The sequence below is a fragment of the Simochromis diagramma genome, unplaced genomic scaffold, assembly GCF_900408965.1.
Source record: "Simochromis diagramma unplaced genomic scaffold, fSimDia1.1 OVJJ01000293.1, whole genome shotgun sequence".
Classification (NCBI taxonomy): domain Eukaryota; kingdom Metazoa; phylum Chordata; class Actinopteri; order Cichliformes; family Cichlidae; genus Simochromis; species Simochromis diagramma.
Genome location: NW_024386801.1, coordinates 3,563,365 through 3,580,140, shown reverse-complemented (window position 1 = coordinate 3,580,140; position 16,776 = coordinate 3,563,365). Strand labels below are relative to the sequence as shown.

The window sequence follows — 16,776 nt, the reverse complement described above, 5'->3', positions numbered from 1 at the left end:
CTATGTTTGTTTTCCCCGTGATTTGTGTTGGTCATATAGAGGCTGTTTGTGCTGCTGGTGAGTTCAGAGAGCTCATGACAGGGAAAGGCTACCATATGGCAAGACAGGAAGGAGGGTGTGTGTGTGTGTGTGTGTGTGTGTGTGTGTGTGTGTGTGTGTGTGTGTGTGTGTGTGTGAGAGAGAGAGAGAGAGAGAGAGAGAGCACATCACATTGAAGAAGGAGGGATGGGAAATGACAAGAGGTTTAAGAAGACAGAGAATGATAGAGACCGGAAAAGGAGAATAGACCTGGGCGATGGTGATGATGATGATGGGGTGGGGGGTGGTTGGGGGGTGGTGACTGAGATGAGTGAGAGATGGTGGGTGGCAGAGCGTACAGCTTGGAAGCAGAGGAGGTGACAGTGGGGGGTGTTCGCTGCTCAGTGATGTGTTATGAGCCGACTTCCCCCACTACACACACAGAGACACACGTCTTTTGTCACTTAAGAAGATGTTGATTTCTTCTTTTATTGTTTCCTGGAGAGTTTATTTTTTCATTATTGTCATTATTATAAACAGATTCAGCAAAGCATTTATCTCCTCGAGCTTCAAGATGTCCTCCAGCCTGTCTGTTGCAATAAACCCCAATCACCCTTCAGTAGCAAAGACGATGCAAATCTTCAGAGACAAATTGGTCGCAAATGTATTTTCTCAAAGAAACAGCTCGTGTTTGTTGGTATGTTTCTGGTGTTAGATAAATTTGATGTATTTTCAGCTGCAGATTATCAACTGTTTTTTTTTTTAAGTAAGGTGGCTAAATGACAGATCCAGTGACCCTTTTCAATGTAACACTGAAGAAGCAATGTGGCTCAACAATGCCTGTATTTTATTTATTTATTTATTCATTTATTTATTTATTTTTTACCTTTTTTGAGCTATAATCAAAGCCTAGAGTCTGTTGGCAGCATGCATTTGCTTCAGGTTTTGGCATTTTTAGTGGGGTTTGCCAACTATAATTAAAATATATATAATATCTCCAGGCTTATCCTTCACCACTAAAACTTAATGGTTTACCTTGTTGAAACCTTCCTTTAGAGGTGAGCCCCCCTGATATAACTGTATTAACAGATTTATGTCCCCACAATAAGATTAATAAACACTCTCTCTCTCTCTCTCTTTTGCTCTAGCTCTCTCCTTAGCTCCCTCCCTCCCTCGCTCTCCCTTATTCTGGCTCTGTTGCCAAGGCTACCGTACAGCCTCTTGCTGCATATACCTAGACGAAGCTGCCGCCTGTGGATCTCTCTCTCTCTCCTTCAGGATACAAACAAAAGAAAACCCATCAGACTTTCATACCTCTGTCTCTCTTTCTCTCACGGACACACAAACACACACACCCCTTACATTTGCACATTCTTGTTTTCCTAGGCTCACACGCGTCCTCTTACTCTCTGTGTCTCTCACTGTCGGTCTGTCTCCTTCTTACATGCAAACACACTCCTCCATCTCCCAGACAGAGAAGCAGTAAAGGGATTGGCGTGGTTCTTGGTGTTTGGCTCCTGGTGGTTTGGCTCACGGGGAGCAGAGCAGCAGATGGCGATGTGAAGACGGGCTCAGCCAGGTAAGAGGACTTATCCTAACCAGACTTAAGGCTGTGGTTGAGTGACTGTGACCGTTCCAGCCCTCCTCGCCTCTCCGCTGTCTCTCGCTCTTTCCCCCTGCGTGGCTGTATGACATGAGGTGAATACCAATTCCTCAGCAAAGCCCCTACGGTTTACATGGCCGCTGCGCTTTCCTGTGCTGTAAAAAGGTAGGAGATGTGTGATGTAGGAGGTGTATATGTGCGTGTTTATTCTTAGATCATTGAAACTGATCATTTGCCAACAGGTTGGTCCGTCGATGGCGCTTTTAACTGTGTATTTTCCTTCTCGTTTATCACTCAAAGCTTGATTTCCTCTGTGTTGTATCATGTCTATGTGACAATGTGGGAGTTACCAGAGAGAGATGCAACAGTCCACCTCCCCGAGTGATTCATTACTAATCCATCCAGCTCTGCACTGTGTGGTCGCTCTAGCTCACCGTAGCCATGTACGTGATATGAATGGTGTTTTGTCTTAGTATGAATGACTGCCAGAGAATGCCATTCCTGCACTGGTGTTTTGATGCAGTGCAATCATGTAACACAATCTTTTGTCACCAAGAATCCAGATTTATCTCCAGCAGTCTGTAAATCAATTTGCTATGCAGCACATTTTAATTATTCATACAGTACAGCTTTGGCTGAATTATAAGTTTATATGTGCCTTAATGAGATTTCTCTCCAAAAATACCCATGGAGCAGCTGCGAGCAATCCTGGGAGTGTATGTAAACAATAGAGCTGATTGATTATCTGTCTTTGTGATATACAAGAAAAGGCTGCAGGTTTGCTGGGCATTTCATTTTAAGGTCATTGCTGGCTTATGTGTGTATTAATATCAAGATTTTCTGTGTGTGTATGGGAGATAAAGGTTGATGAGGCTGGTCTTGGCCCTCGTGACTTTATCTCATGTTTCCATCTCATCATCACTTTCAGTAAGAGCTTCCTCTTACCTCGTCTCTCTGCCATATGAGCACTTCAGCAACACACTTGATACTCGCCCTTTATTCACTTTGATTCTCCTGGAAACAGGTTGTTTTTTTAAATAACAGACTAAAGAAGCAGATTTGGACTTATTGTTTTTCCACACAGAGACGCTGGGAGCATCAGGAATATCCATTAAAGCGCACGCCAGCTGTCACCACTTTAATTCCCCCTGTTCCCGACAGTAGGAAAAAGCTATACACAGCTGGCAGCCCCCTTCTCATTTCTGGTCCTCGAGCCCTTCTGGGACAGAGGCAATAGTCATTTTGTACGGCCCACTTTTAGACTCCATTGGATGGTGGGTTCTTGAATGGATGCAGATCAATGGAAACAGTATGCGCATACTCTATTTGAAGACTGAGGGGGTGGTGTTTGTAAGACCCAAGGACAGTACACCTTCAATGAGGAACGAGGCTCAATCCGTCATCAGGTTTGACCTATTTGCTTTAAATTCACTCGGCCTGAGCTCAATCCTCAGCTAAATGATTCTGATCTTTTTGGATTTGTAATAAAATCTTTAATTTTCATTGTAAGCTCCTGAACTATCTGTGTTAATATATTCTATAGAAGCATCATACATCAGTTGAAACAAAGCTTTCTTTTCGAGAAATTTGCAAACATACCAGATATGACTGTGAAATGCAGATAAAATCATGCACAAAACAGCTGGAATGGGAACAGTAAATTGCTCTGGGTTGATGTTTTTGTTTGTGTTAAATGATTATAGTGTAAATGAAAAGCTTATAATAAACTTTCAGATTTTTTTTATTCTATTATGAATAAATTCTATCTTCAGAACTGTAATTAAATATACCTTTACATGTCCATGCAACATGTTTGGAAACAGAATGCAATATAATATAGCTGACCATATATATTTTTTTTATTCATCAGTTTAACTGAATCCGGAGTTGCAGCGAGTATTTTAATTCTCATCTGCAGACTACGCAAACATCAATATTTAAATTCATGTCTTTTTCTGCAACGTTAGAAACATTAAAAAGGGAAGGAACAGAAATTGTACAATAATCTGGAAGTAATGAGAAACTTCTGATGTATTTAGCGTGTACAATTCACTAATGTTGGAGTAATGAGTAATGAATGAGTAGGAGAAGAGGACTCGTGACCTCAGGATTTCTGAGATCCCAGCGACTGCTTGGGTTAAATATATCAGACAGTTTGCCAAACAAGCGCTGAGACAAAGCAAGTAGCAGAAAAACAGAAATATTTACCTCAAAGAATAAAAGCAAAGAGAGGCCGATTTTTTTTTTTTTTTCTTAGGGCAAACGTGAATGTTGTCACTGCTCTCCCAGTGCAGATGTGTGTTTGTGTTTTTCATTTTTCATGCGGGGTATCTGACAAAAGTCTGTGTATATGTGCGCGCACACACACACACACACACGCTACAGTATGCTGGTTGCCACAGTTACCAAAACGCCAACCTCACTGCGTCATTGCTTCAGACAACCTTCACACAAAAAAAGAGTTGCTCTTCCTTCCATTCATCCCTTCATCCACTCTTCTACCTGTCCACCTATTGTTGAAAAATGGAACACATTGAAGCGCTCTTATACAACACAATCCATGCCTGTGTGTGTGTGTGTGTGTGTGTACTTAACATACGTGTGTACGTTGCATGTATGCACATTGCCATGGCTACAAGCCGGTCTAACTGGCGTCATCACTTCAAAACCACCTTCACAGCAAGCAAAGAGAAAGAAACGGACTCAAAGTGAACACACACACACACACTAAGCTCCTGCTACTGGTGTGGTCTCATATTCCGCTGAGCACACCCCATTCGTTCAACAGGGTCCAGTGGCACATAAGGAGAGAGGGGGAGATGGTAGAGAGGAGAGGAGGGCAGAGAAGGCTCGACTTCATCATGCATACTGATTCGACTGGAGCAATCTGAATGTATTTCTGAGGGTGTCTGCTCAGTCTGGCTTGAATCATCCCTGCCTCTTCGGGATGCAGAGAGAGACAGGGAAAGAAAGAGTGGGGAAGAAATATTGACAGTTTACTGTGTCACCTTACATCACTATCCTCCCCTCATGAGCGCACAGCTGGGAGTCTACAAGGGTGCTACTCTGATCCATCATTAGAGAAAGCTGAATTATTAACCCTCTCTCAGTGTCTATCAATGTTACCAGTTGGATTTGTCACTCTACTGTCTATCATAGACTTTAAACTAATGGATGTATCCACCGTGTCATCGCTCATTGGTTCGTAAACTGATATTTTGATGCCCAGACTTGCATCTAGGAGGTATAGGGCTCACACCACACAGACTCGGATAAATGGCGCAAACTTCTGCGATTTAAATGTATTAACAATAGTCTGAAAGGTTCACTGCTTAAGTGGTAGTGTTAACATATCATATTATCAAGTGGTCGTTTAAAATGGTCACACCGTGAACCACGTATAACCATGCAGGTGACTCATAAAAGTGAATTTTTTGCACCAGTTTTGTATTATTTTGTATTATCCCTGGCTATTTGAGGAAGAGACACTTTCTTACTTGTTTGTTTGTTGTTTTTTTCTGCTCCAGAGGTTGGAGAGATTTGCATGTTTAGTACATCTGCAACAGCTTTATCATTTTGCTAACCTTAACTTTGAATGTAAGCCCTGAGCTACTGTCTTGTGTCTTTTAGAATTGACTCTGCCTCACAATGGCTGACTGTGACCGGATGCCCCAGGATACAGGTTTTACCTTGATCATGTGATGTGACTCCCCTGCCAGTTCGTTGCCATCTCTCATAGGTCAGTCATTTGACTTTATTGACCTTTGATGTTAGAAAACACACAACGCATTGTCTTTGTGTTCAGATCGTGGCACGATGTGTTGCTTTTTGAGATCTTTTATCTTGCTGAAGCAGGCTCTTTAAGGGATTTCTTGATTCATCAGATCTGCCAGTAATCAGGCCTGAGTATGTTTAGTGAAACTGAACTTAGCTTTCAAAACAATGTGGTTAATTACAGTTAATTCATGATTAAACAGGAGGGGCAATCACTGTGTTACACAGGACCAGGTAGGCTTGGATAACTTTTCTCCCTTAATCAATGAAATCATCATTTAAAAACTGCATTTTGTATTTACCCTGCTTATATTTGACTCTGATAATAACATTGTTTTGATTATCTGAAACATGTGACAATATCTATATATCTATATCTATCTATCTATCTATCTATATATATATATATATATATATAGATATAGATATAGATATATATATCTATATATATATTGAAAGTGCTGAGCGGAAAAGAGCTTTGAATACACTGCTGACTGTGTGTGTGTGACTGTGTTGTCAGTAGATGATAATGCTCAGGACGGATGAGAGGGATGAGAGCCACTCTGTTGCCAAGGTGACGGACAGGGCTGTAAACACGCTACCCCTGACTCATTTCTCCACAATGGAGCCTCTCTCTCTCTCTCTCTCTGTCAAATTCACACACACACACACACACACACACACACACACACACACACACACACACACACACACACACACACACACACACACACGATGGAGTCCAATCTAAGGGAGACAAGAGGATCCGGAGATGAGAGCCACTCTGTGCTGCTTAGCTGTACATTTGAATAGACCTGCAGAATAAACGCAACCTTTTTGTCATATACACGCTCATTTAGAACCACACATTAGACACACGCAATGTGACAAACACAGATAGCACATACTTGAAATGAAAATCAGCATGTAGTCCCAGTGTGTCTGAAAATTATGGCCTCGACATTTTATTGTACACAAAAGCAGAAAAATCGCAAATAAGTTGTAAGTACAGAAGAACACCTGCATGTTAACATCTGTATGTTTCAAACACCAGGTACTGTAGGTGTTTCAGAGTCTAGGATCCTATCAAAGATCTCCAAAGTATAAGTAAATGTGTTGCCATTTGTCTACATTTTTAAAGGGTTAAAAACTGGAGTTTGTATTTGATGGGATGATTTTCAGATAATGGCGCGCATAAAACCGAACACCTAATGATAAACACGTGTAAACTAAATGCATTTAAAATCTGATTTATAACATATGAAAGGCCTTTTAACACAAAGGAACCTCGTTCAACAGGGGCATCATGACCCGTCGGCTGAGTAGCTCCACTCGTTCCCACACCGAGGACTCCATCTTCCTGAGGCCTGATGAGGATCCCGTTTGGCTAGACGAGCCCACAAAGACTGAAAAAATTGGCGACGGAGCCCTTAAAAAAGACGGGCTCCTAGAATGTAAAGATGGAACCGCTGAGGGCCAAAACCCCCAAGAGGAAGTGTTTTTACGCAAGGTGTACACACTGGTGATTGAACTCCACTGCTGGGCAGCACTGTTTATCACTTCCCAAATCTTGGTATGTGTTCCAGGCTCTCTATTATCTGCTTTTAATCAGAGTAAGTTCTTAGGTCGTCTTTGGGTTTCAGCTGCAATATCCGCCTTGCAAATGACAAGTCAACACTTAAGCTTGAGGTTTTCTTTCAGCTTGACCTTTAATTTTCCACAGTGGTTTATCTTTTCATATGTATGATTGCATTTTCATATTTGCTTCAAGTGCTTCGGGCTTGGAAAATACTTTTTCTGGGGGTGGCTAGATGAGGCTAAAATTTGACACCTCTTCACCATTAATTCCCTCTTCCTGTTTCCGTCTATTGTTGACTTCATGTTTGATTCATTTAAACAGAAAAAAGGACAGGTGCAACATTACCATAAGTAAATAAAAGAGCCTCGTAAATGCAGCCACGATTACGACACTAGGCTGTGTAATGGTCCATCTTCTTTCCTTTTCTGCTCGCTTTTCACCTGAGAATGGCTGCAGTCCGATTTCCAGTGCATGAATGACTGGAGCGGTGACAATCTGCCTTCCTTCTTCTCTCCCCCCAGGGGTACTGGATATTTTTTGTGGTGGATGGAAATGGGCCACTCTCTTCCATCTACAAAGCCCTGCAGGTCATTGACTTCTACCTGGGGTTCATCTTACCCTGCCACCCTATTTTTGGAACGGATGTAAGTATCAATCCTAGATGTGGCTGACAGCTTTTAAGTCTGGGTGGAGAATAAACAGCTGTTTAACAGGATGTGAAGCACTCAACTATGTCTGACTAACTCATTCTCTCTCTGTGTTTCCCTTTATTGGCCAGTCAGTGGTGATGAGGGATGTGGTAAACACCACAGAGCACAATTGGATTGTTCATGGCACTGCAGGCATCGGCGTGGCCATCTGTGTAGTCATGGTAAAACACTGGCTGGATCCTTTATTTTAAGCTCTATTTTTATGCAAACATTTTACAATTTTGGTCATTTCAGCATGAATTTAATGCATGATGCATGCTGAATTGGTGTTATTTGCTATAAAGATGGAAAATAATCTTAAAAGGAAACAAGATCGATTGAATCGGTTGTTTCTTAACGTAGCGACCTGTTGTTGTGTGTTTGATTGATTTACTTATTGACTGCTTCTTTTTTGTCTTCTTTTCTATCCTTAGATCATCCACCTGGTGTGCAAGTGGAATTATGGCTCTGGCTTGTGGTCATCAGGAACTGTGTCGAGGGACATTGGTGATCGACGTCAGTCTGTGAGCCGTCAGCCCTCTTTCACCTTGTCAGAGTGGACAGATGCCCAGGAGGATCTGATAGACCTGGACCCGGTGCCCCAGACTCCAGTATTTGATATAGGTGCAGATACCAGGACGGAGGGAGATGCTGCCACCCTTACTGTCACACCAGTGGGGCTTCAGGAGAGGTTAGAAAAGAGCATCCAGCAGGTGGAAATGTTTGTATTTATGTTTGTTTTTCTTCCAGCAGGGAGACTCACACTTTATTCATTCATTTGTAATGCAGATATATGCATTTGTCTGACTGTCTGAATAAAACAGGAGAGGCTCCAATGTTTCCCTGACCTTGGACATGTGCACACCAGGCTGCACAGAGCCCTATGGCTACGGAGCCCAACTCTCTCCAAGAGACCAGTCGGCCCAGGAGTATCTCCGACAGGGAACGCACGTCCTGACCCCTGCCATGCTACACACAAGGGCCATGGACGACCAGAGCCTGCAGGCTGAGTTTTATGTGAGTGCAGCAACAGTGGCTCAGCCACCTACGTTCTGGAGATTAATATGAAATGAACAGAGACTCGCCGGAAAAGACGTACACGCACACACAGATGCAGCCACACACACCGATCGGTGCTCTGCACACGCCCGTAAGCTTTTCTACTTTCTGTTAGTGGGCGGAAGATGGAGGGATGCAAGCATTTTTTTTTTCTTTTTGCATACAAAAACCCACAGAAAATTCTTGTGTCTGTTAGGAAGAAGGATGCGCGTTCAGGATCACACACACACACTAATACAGCAATGGTTGAGTGTGAGAGGCTGTGAATGACTTCACGTGTTTAATATTATTTCCTCACCGTTTGGTTGTTATGTAGAAGGTGACTTTTGGACTTCCCCATTTCTTCACTTTCATTTGCCTTCATTGTTCTGTGTCCATTGGCAGGAAACTCCCATGAACTTTGTGGACCCTAAGGAGTACAATTACCCAGGGCTGGTGAGAAAGAATCGCTACAAAACAATTTTACCCAGTAAGTAGAGCTGTAACACAAGCTAGTGACATCAGTTACTATAAACATAATATTGAGGTAGCAATTTTTAAAACTATTTTTATGCTGATTATCTTAAATAATTTTGCATCCTCTTTCACTTTAATGTTAAAATGTGTTTGCAAGACATCAAATTTCCAGTATTTATGTTCACAATGACACACATAAGGGTGCAACCCTTTTGTATCACTGAGCTGTAGGATGAGATACAGAATGAATGAATGTGTAATCAGCTCCCTTTCTCATGATAATGTCACATTGTCCACCTGCAGACACGCACAGCAGAGTGATCTTGAAGTCACAGGATGAAGATGATTTTCTTTTTACCTATATCAACGCTAATTATCTCAAAGTAAGTTCAAATGCACTCTGATGCAGCGATTTGTTATGGCTTTGATATGTAATGGTAGCAAAACAACGAGTGTGTGCATGTGCAGGGTTATGGGGGCGAGGAGCGTGCATACATTGCTACCCAGGGTCCCACTGTGAACACAGTGGGGGATTTATGGAGGATGGTGTGGCAAGAGAGGACCCCAATCATAGTGATGATCACCAACCTGGAGGAGAAGAATGAGGTAACTGTTCAAAGGATTCTTTGATAAATGTTCCTAAATATTAACCAGCTATATTATCTGCTGTGTCTATTGTTTCTTGTAGAAATGTGCTGAGTACTGGCCCGAGGACACTGTGACACACGAAGGCATTGAAATCACTGTGGTCAAGGTGACCCAGGAGGATGACTACAGTCTGAGGGTGTTTACTCTGAAGGTAACCGACAGAGAATGCATTAATATTTGAAATACAAAGGGTGAACCACAACAACACCACTTTAATGTTTTAGCTTCAAGTAATGCCAAAAAGCTGTTTGCCTCTAATGATATGCATACATGAAAATGGAAACAACCTTATACAGAGGTGGATGGGTGGGTGGGGGGATGGGGATACAGTGGTGGATGCTCATGTTAAGCGTGGCCAAAGTTTCATTTAGGTCAACATATGTAAAACTAATCCCGGTGAGCCAAAAGCTCAGGTCTGCTCCAAATAGTCTGCTCGAGACAGATGTCAAATGGAGTGGATATCCCTAATACGGTCTCAGGCACAGGTCTGGCTGTGAGCACATAAGCCCCACCCATCTGCTGTTCACATTTCTGTTTGTAAGAGGCAGCAAATCAGAAGCAAGTTGACCTAAAGGGATGACAGAATACATACTGAGAGGGGTGCACAAAGAAATAAGTGAACTAAACAAAAACATAGAACTAGTTACAAGTTATTTTAATTTTTCTTCTGGTGCTCATACTGTCAAATATATGAATTAAAACAAAACTAAGGGTTCACAGCCAGGTTCTTAACATGTAATTAGGAACAGAAGTGTGCAAGTTAAACCCTGTCATCTGTATGCTCATGTGCTTAAAGCAGTAAAGGCTTTCATGAGCAGGTAACATCAGAAAGCCTCTGTATCATTGTCCTGAATGATGCCTTGATAAACTTTAGAATTCATTTTCCTCTCTCTTGGCCCAAAGGCGATAAGCCGTGGCAAAGTTGACAATCCTGCACGTGGCTAATTCCAAAGGATTACCCACCTTTACTTTACATGTCATCTGTGTTAGCAGACGTCTTTCCACGTAACACCCTAAAAAATTTTAAAAGTGTGCTTTATGTTATATTCAAAGTGGAAATTTCTCTAAAGATATGTTACATTTTTGTTTTTATTCTTTCAATCTAAGGCACTTAAATTAAATTTCATCCCTTAGGTGCCAATTTAAATTCAGATGTTAGATGTGGATCAGAACTATCTGCATGGCTACAATATCAGCCATAAATCCGTGCGTTTTAATTAGCTACTTTTACCTGCATCTGCTGATACGTATGTGCACGATTAAATGCACTGTTTACATGATGATCCCTCGATTAATGTCACAAAAACACTGCAGAAGATTATTATTTTGTGTTCCCGACTCAACAAAAACATGTTACAGTAAGTGTTTCTAAAATTATGTGTATCAAACAGTCATATTTTATCCAGTAATTTATCACAACAGATATGGGTGTTGGAAGGTGGTTCGCTCAACGCTCCATTCATGTGTTCATGATGGGTGCTTTATTTTTAATTTGAGGTCATGGTGGCATCGGCACTTAGCAAACAAAACAAGATAATTCAGTAAATGCAGCCTGCATCCGATTGCTAAGCACCAGGGGATCATTATGTAACTGCACTGAGTTAAAAGCTTGTTGATTATTCATCTCCTCTGGTTATGTTGTTTATCTATAGGATTCATAATTATTGGTAGACTGACATTCAGAAATGTGTTTATGCTCAGTACAGACCAGGACAAATAGTCTGTTTTTGTACAATCTCTTTTTTTAATGTTTGTTCTGCGTTCACTACTAAACCAAGGCAACTGTTTGGTCAAGCATGAAGAGCAACAGGTGTTCTCTGTGTGCTTGGTATAATGACATCTGTGTCACTGTCTGTGTGCATGCACCAGTGCGGGGAAGAGGAGCGCACTCTGCGGCAGTACTGGTACACTTCCTGGCCTGATCAGAAGACCCCAGACAAGGCTCCACCCCTGCTGGAGCTGGTGCAGGAAGTGGAAAGGGCCCGTGAGGAAGCCCTGCCCTCCAGTGGCCCTATAATTGTCCACTGCAGGTACAGGGCTAAAGCAACTTGTTTGTAATATTGGGAGCATGAAAGATTTCATATTTAGAAGATAAAGCCATCTTTAGTTTTATATTACAGTATCTTGTTTTGCTGGTTTTTGTCACTGCACAAATCAATTCAGTTCCTCGATTTATGGTGCCTTCGCTGAAATTGAAATTTCAGTGAATATAAAAATCCAACACATTACTTCTCCAACTTTTTCTTTACAGTGCTGGAATTGGTCGAACTGGCTGCTTCATTGCCACCTCCATCCTGTGCAAGCAGCTGAGGACTGAGGGTGTAGTTGACATCCTGAGAACCACCTGCCAGCTCCGTCTGGACAGGTGAGATATGCTTAGAGCTCTTATCTGTGCTCGTGCCTATCTTTAGTTCTGGCATAAAAGCTCAGCTGACGTAGTTTGATTTAGTTCCAAAAAGAAGGTCACCAAACCTTCTTCTAAATTATCTGTCCCTCCATCCCTCTTGTGGGATTCAGGACCGGGTCCAATTCAGGACCGGGTCAGGGATCTTAAAATTATAGTCCATTAATTACACACTTCAAAAAACCATGCATGGTTCTGTGAGTGTTAAAGGAAATGATTACCTTTACTCACTTTTGAGTCAGAAAACAACAAGCATGGGTGCTACTAGTAATATTATTTATGTGAGGTACAATCCCAGCTGGCCATCAAGCACATTAGAACACCCACAATGAAAGCAGTCATTATTAGTGTTATTGGATACATCTGAGTTTAATAAGTCAAGATGTCATGGCTAATGTATTTCATTCATTGTTTGAAAAAAATGTGATAAACATTTTATTTTTTGCTGGAGCTGATAAACAAATGTTGACTTTAAACGAAATTTTTCCATTTAATTTTGTTATATAATTACTATGTGAAGTGTTAGATTTAATGGTATCTCTTTGTGTGTGTGTTTTTCAGGGGTGGCATGATACAGACGTGTGAGCAGTACCAATTTGTGCATCACGTCCTGAGCTTGTATGAGAAGCAGCTTTCTCAAACTGCTGAGGAGTAGATGGAGCACAACAGCCACACCCAGACCGAGACACACCACTGTACACGTAACCGCCTCAGGTGGTATGCACCACTGTACCTAACATCATCTCAATCTCACCCTTTAACAAGTTCAAACCATGTTATTCTCTTCACTCAAGGCAGGGTCACTCAAACAGAACTGAATCTGTGCTAATTGTGCGTGGTTGAGTAGAACAAATATAGAGGAGGTGTGATTTGAGATAACTCACCTGAAAATAGTAGTAACGCAGTCCCATCGATCCACATGTTCTTGATAAGTTGAAGCAGTCACACCTAAAATAATCCAAGCCAGCACTCTCGCCTTCATTTCATTTGCACTGCTAAGGTTTCCATCACACCACTGCACATTAGTCTCCGTCATCGAGGCCTTGTTTTGCACTTGGTCTAAAACAGCTTCCTCGTGTAATGATTGTACAGTTATCGAAAGGTTAGACTGGAAGTGAAGTATAATCAGATCGCCTGCAGTGGTGTGACTTACCTGTAAGGAAATGAAAGAAAGTATGTGTTGACAATAAGGGCCCTTTACAGTATAAGTGCCAGCATCGTTTAAATCTACAGAGATAATCAAATGCCAGCCTAATATTTAACTATACTGATATAAAAGTTCATATGAAATGTAAAAGTAAATGACGTCTAGCCTTTTCTCTCAATTTCAATGTAAAAAAAAAAAAAAAAAATCATTACAGAAGGCCTGTCTCAACTTTTGCTGCATTCAAGAGTCACCTCATCTTCAGGTTGCATGGTGCTAAGTGTTCATTAAAGGCATGTGCAATGTTATGGAACATAGGAATGTATAACGATTAGGTTATTAACTAACTAATTAGGATTTCTGTGCAATCTACAGTATTACAGTTTTACCATGCTGCCTGTGCAGTCCTCATGGCCCATGATGTTTACAGTAAACAACTTCTGCATTAAGGCCACATAGACGTTAACTCAGAGGCGTCACAGAGCCAGGGATACTGAGGGGACAGAGGCCAGAAATAGAATCACACCATTAGAAAAATCAATGCAGGAGCTCCGGAGAATCCATTGTGCACAATCGACGTTTCCAGTGACACACACGGGAGGATGTAATGAAGAGGAAAGCAAAAAAAAAAAAAAAAAAAAGTTGCATAAACAATACACCATAAACATAAGGATATTCTTGTAAATGTCCAATTTTCTATCATGAAGCTTGTTGCCCTCAGAGTTTCAAGTTCTGCAATGCCTCTGCTTTAAACAGTAGCTTGAACACATCTGTGAAGTAAGAAGCCCATGATTGTTGTATAGACAGGCCAGGCCTAATCTGTATGAAGCACAATAGACCAACAAAGGTTGTCTCTCCGATGTTCAGCTGTAAAAGTTCTTTTTTCTGTATTGTGTTTTGATTGTGTTGAGTTTAATGGATTGCATGTGCTGTATGGGACTCCATAGGTCCACAATCAAAGCGACGTGATTGGTTGTCCTGCTTTTTGTTGTGTAAAAGGGTTTAAGCCTATTATTATTGCTTGCTCTCGGCCAATGCTTTTGATACAGTTTGCTTTTGTGAAACCAACCAGAGATATTTTTAGAACATTTTGATACAATCCTTTCGAGTAGATGCCTTGTGTATATTTCCGTTTACACCATGATGGAATGTAGCTCATACTGTGGATCAAACCATCGGTTTATATTGCAAGATTTAACGGAACAAAATGTGACAACTACCTAAGTTACCTTACAGTACAGAAGATAAATAGATTATGTTCAGTCTTCAGTATTATTACTTTAGGTCTTTAGGCTTTGCTTTAATATGCTTTGCTTTCTGTGTACGTTTTTATCGTTTTCTTGGAGAATTTTACCTCAGACTGAGTTTTCACACAGTCCCCACTCTATTCTATCTGTGACTCGAGGCCACTCTCAGTTGACAACACGAGAAATAATCGCTATGTGTAAGGCAGCTAAAACAGTGAAGACAGTTTTCTACAAAAAGTCAAACAACTTCTATCTTGACTATCATGACGCTTCAGATCAGTGGCCCCGGACGTTATCAGAGGATGAACTTACCAGAGTGGGCTCGGACCGCTTTATAAATAAGACATCAGCCGGGAGAATATAACTGCCAAAATGACCTTTTACAGCAGCACCTGGTTGAGACAGACAAGAAAGGCTACAGTGTATTGTCAGGCATGTGACATAATCCTCTGATAATCTCCAGTCTACTTGATTGAAAAGCTTCTATTTTGAGTGTTTGTTGTCCGTGCTTACTTGGACTTCTTCTGAAGATCAAAATGGGGATGACTTAATAGCCAAACAGTCAGACGTACAACCAACCAGCAATCAGTATTCCTCTCCTCTGCTACAGTATCGCTTTAAGTTGTGACTTTTTGCATCCAAATAAAGATAGATTTTCATGAATTTGTGTTGTTGTTTTTTTTTAGAGTTACTCTGTCCTGATCATCTGATCAGTCTTTTTTCCACCCCCTTTGGTTTCATGCTGACAGGCTGCAATCGCACACGTTCACCGCTAGGGGTCAGTATATGCGATCTAATGACACACATTGCCAAACCTCCCTGCAGGCAACTGTTTGCTCGCTGACAGATTGTTCAAAGCAACAAAACAAAGGCTTTAATCTAACAATAGAGAGCTGATGAATTCAATGAATTCAGTGAATTTACTTGGCGGTGAATTCAAACACCAATCATCCATTCATTGCAGAAACCGGGCTAAGTGAGAATGCGATACTGTAGATCGATCAGTTTTCGTTTCTTGCACATTATTTTTAAAACACTATCTTGAAAAACATAATCAAAATTAAATCAGTGGCATCCAAATGACACTTCAGCGTAGCCTGTATCTTTCACAAAGAGAAACGGGCAGCTCAGTAGTTTGCAAGTGCAATTCAGCTTAAATCGTTTGGTCCATGACGAAGAGCAAATACGAAATAGATTTTGAAATATTAATAATAGTAATAGTCAACCATCCAGGGCTGCTAACACTGGGTGAGCCTGTTTTAGAAAATCTACTTTTACAAAATTTGGCTTTTACTTGTTATGAAGTAACACAGACACGAGTCTGAGCTGCATGCTCATATCGTTTTTCTCGGATTTAGTTTCAATTTTTTGTATTTTTTTTTTTTTAAAGTTCTACATTTTTACCGTAGGCCTAACCTCAGGAAACGAACCGAAAGAAAGAAATTCAGAAAAGTAAAATAGAATAAAAACTTACAAATAAAAAAGATATAGTGGTTCCCTGCAAAACTGTATTAATGCTTAAGAAAATGACTTGCAATTTTTTTGCATTTAAATTCTGATATCAGACTGCAGTGTAGTCTAAGTGAATACACGTTATTAATCCCAAAACGGGGGAAATGATTATTTCGCAGAAGCCAAAACATATAAGGATAACCTGCAGCAACATAGCGTAAATGAGGCAGAATAGCTGAACCACACCTACAACATAACGAGACAATATTGCTCAATAAGGCATAAAAGAGAAACAGAAAGAGAAAGGAGCACATAAAAATAAAACAAAATGAGACATTTAAAAGGTGTTATGTGATTTATATTTCATAATAATTATTTGAATATAATAAAATAAGGAAATAAATAAAGATTCATATTATCCCTGTTTTTTCTGTGTGTAAGGCAGTTTTAAAAAACACACACACACACACTCAACGTGAGTGCGTCTCCTTTAAAAAAGAAAAAAAAAAAAAGCCGGACTGTCCCTTTAATCCTCAGATCAGATCACTGACGTCACCCTAGTCCTAAACCGTCGCCGCTGATTGGTTGGAAGTGACGTCAACCTCACAGTTTCCTTTTTTCCCGTCTCCCTCCTGAACCATGACCTCATCGCTTTAGTTCATGAAAGTGCTAAAGTGCACCTTCCGTACCTAACCACCCCCCT

The 16,776-nt window shown here is 40.9% G+C and overlaps 1 protein-coding gene across 4 annotated transcripts; it reads left to right on the top strand.

Annotated features, from left to right (window-relative positions):
• Positions 1–1,256: 1,256 nt before the first annotated feature.
• Positions 1,257–15,284, top strand: LOC120729540 (tyrosine-protein phosphatase non-receptor type 5-like). 4 transcript variants are annotated; one of them, XM_040025213.1, is made up of 14 exons: positions 1,257–1,597; positions 5,252–5,360; positions 6,695–6,968; positions 7,496–7,618; positions 7,753–7,845; positions 8,098–8,354; positions 8,488–8,680; positions 9,107–9,191; positions 9,482–9,561; positions 9,647–9,784; positions 9,867–9,977; positions 11,696–11,856; positions 12,078–12,191; positions 12,792–15,284. In XM_040025213.1, the coding sequence occupies exons 3-14, from the start codon at positions 6,702–6,704 to the stop codon at positions 12,883–12,885; spliced, it is 1,716 nt and encodes a 571-aa protein (XP_039881147.1). In that variant the 5' UTR covers positions 1,257–1,597; positions 5,252–5,360; positions 6,695–6,701; the 3' UTR covers positions 12,886–15,284. The 4 variants fall into 4 exon arrangements, with proteins under 4 accessions (XP_039881147.1, XP_039881150.1, XP_039881149.1 ...); XM_040025215.1 differs by lacking the exon at positions 1,257–1,597 and adding an exon at positions 1,607–1,786; XM_040025216.1 differs by lacking the exon at positions 9,647–9,784.
• Positions 15,285–16,776: the final 1,492 nt, after the last annotated feature.

What these genes read in the sequence shown, in the direction of transcription:
- LOC120729540 (XM_040025213.1), top strand. Translation starts at nt 6,702, where the DNA reads ATGACCCGTCGGCTGAGTAGCTCCACTCGTTCCCACACCGAGGACTCC. An exon ending in ACCCTATTTTTGGAACGGAT is followed by an intron (nt 7,619 to 7,752) that starts GTAAGTATCAAT and finishes TTTATTGGCCAG; the next exon opens with TCAGTGGTGATGAGGGATGT. An exon ending in CCTATAATTGTCCACTGCAG is followed by an intron (nt 11,857 to 12,077) that starts GTACAGGGCTAA and finishes TTTTCTTTACAG; the next exon opens with TGCTGGAATTGGTCGAACTG.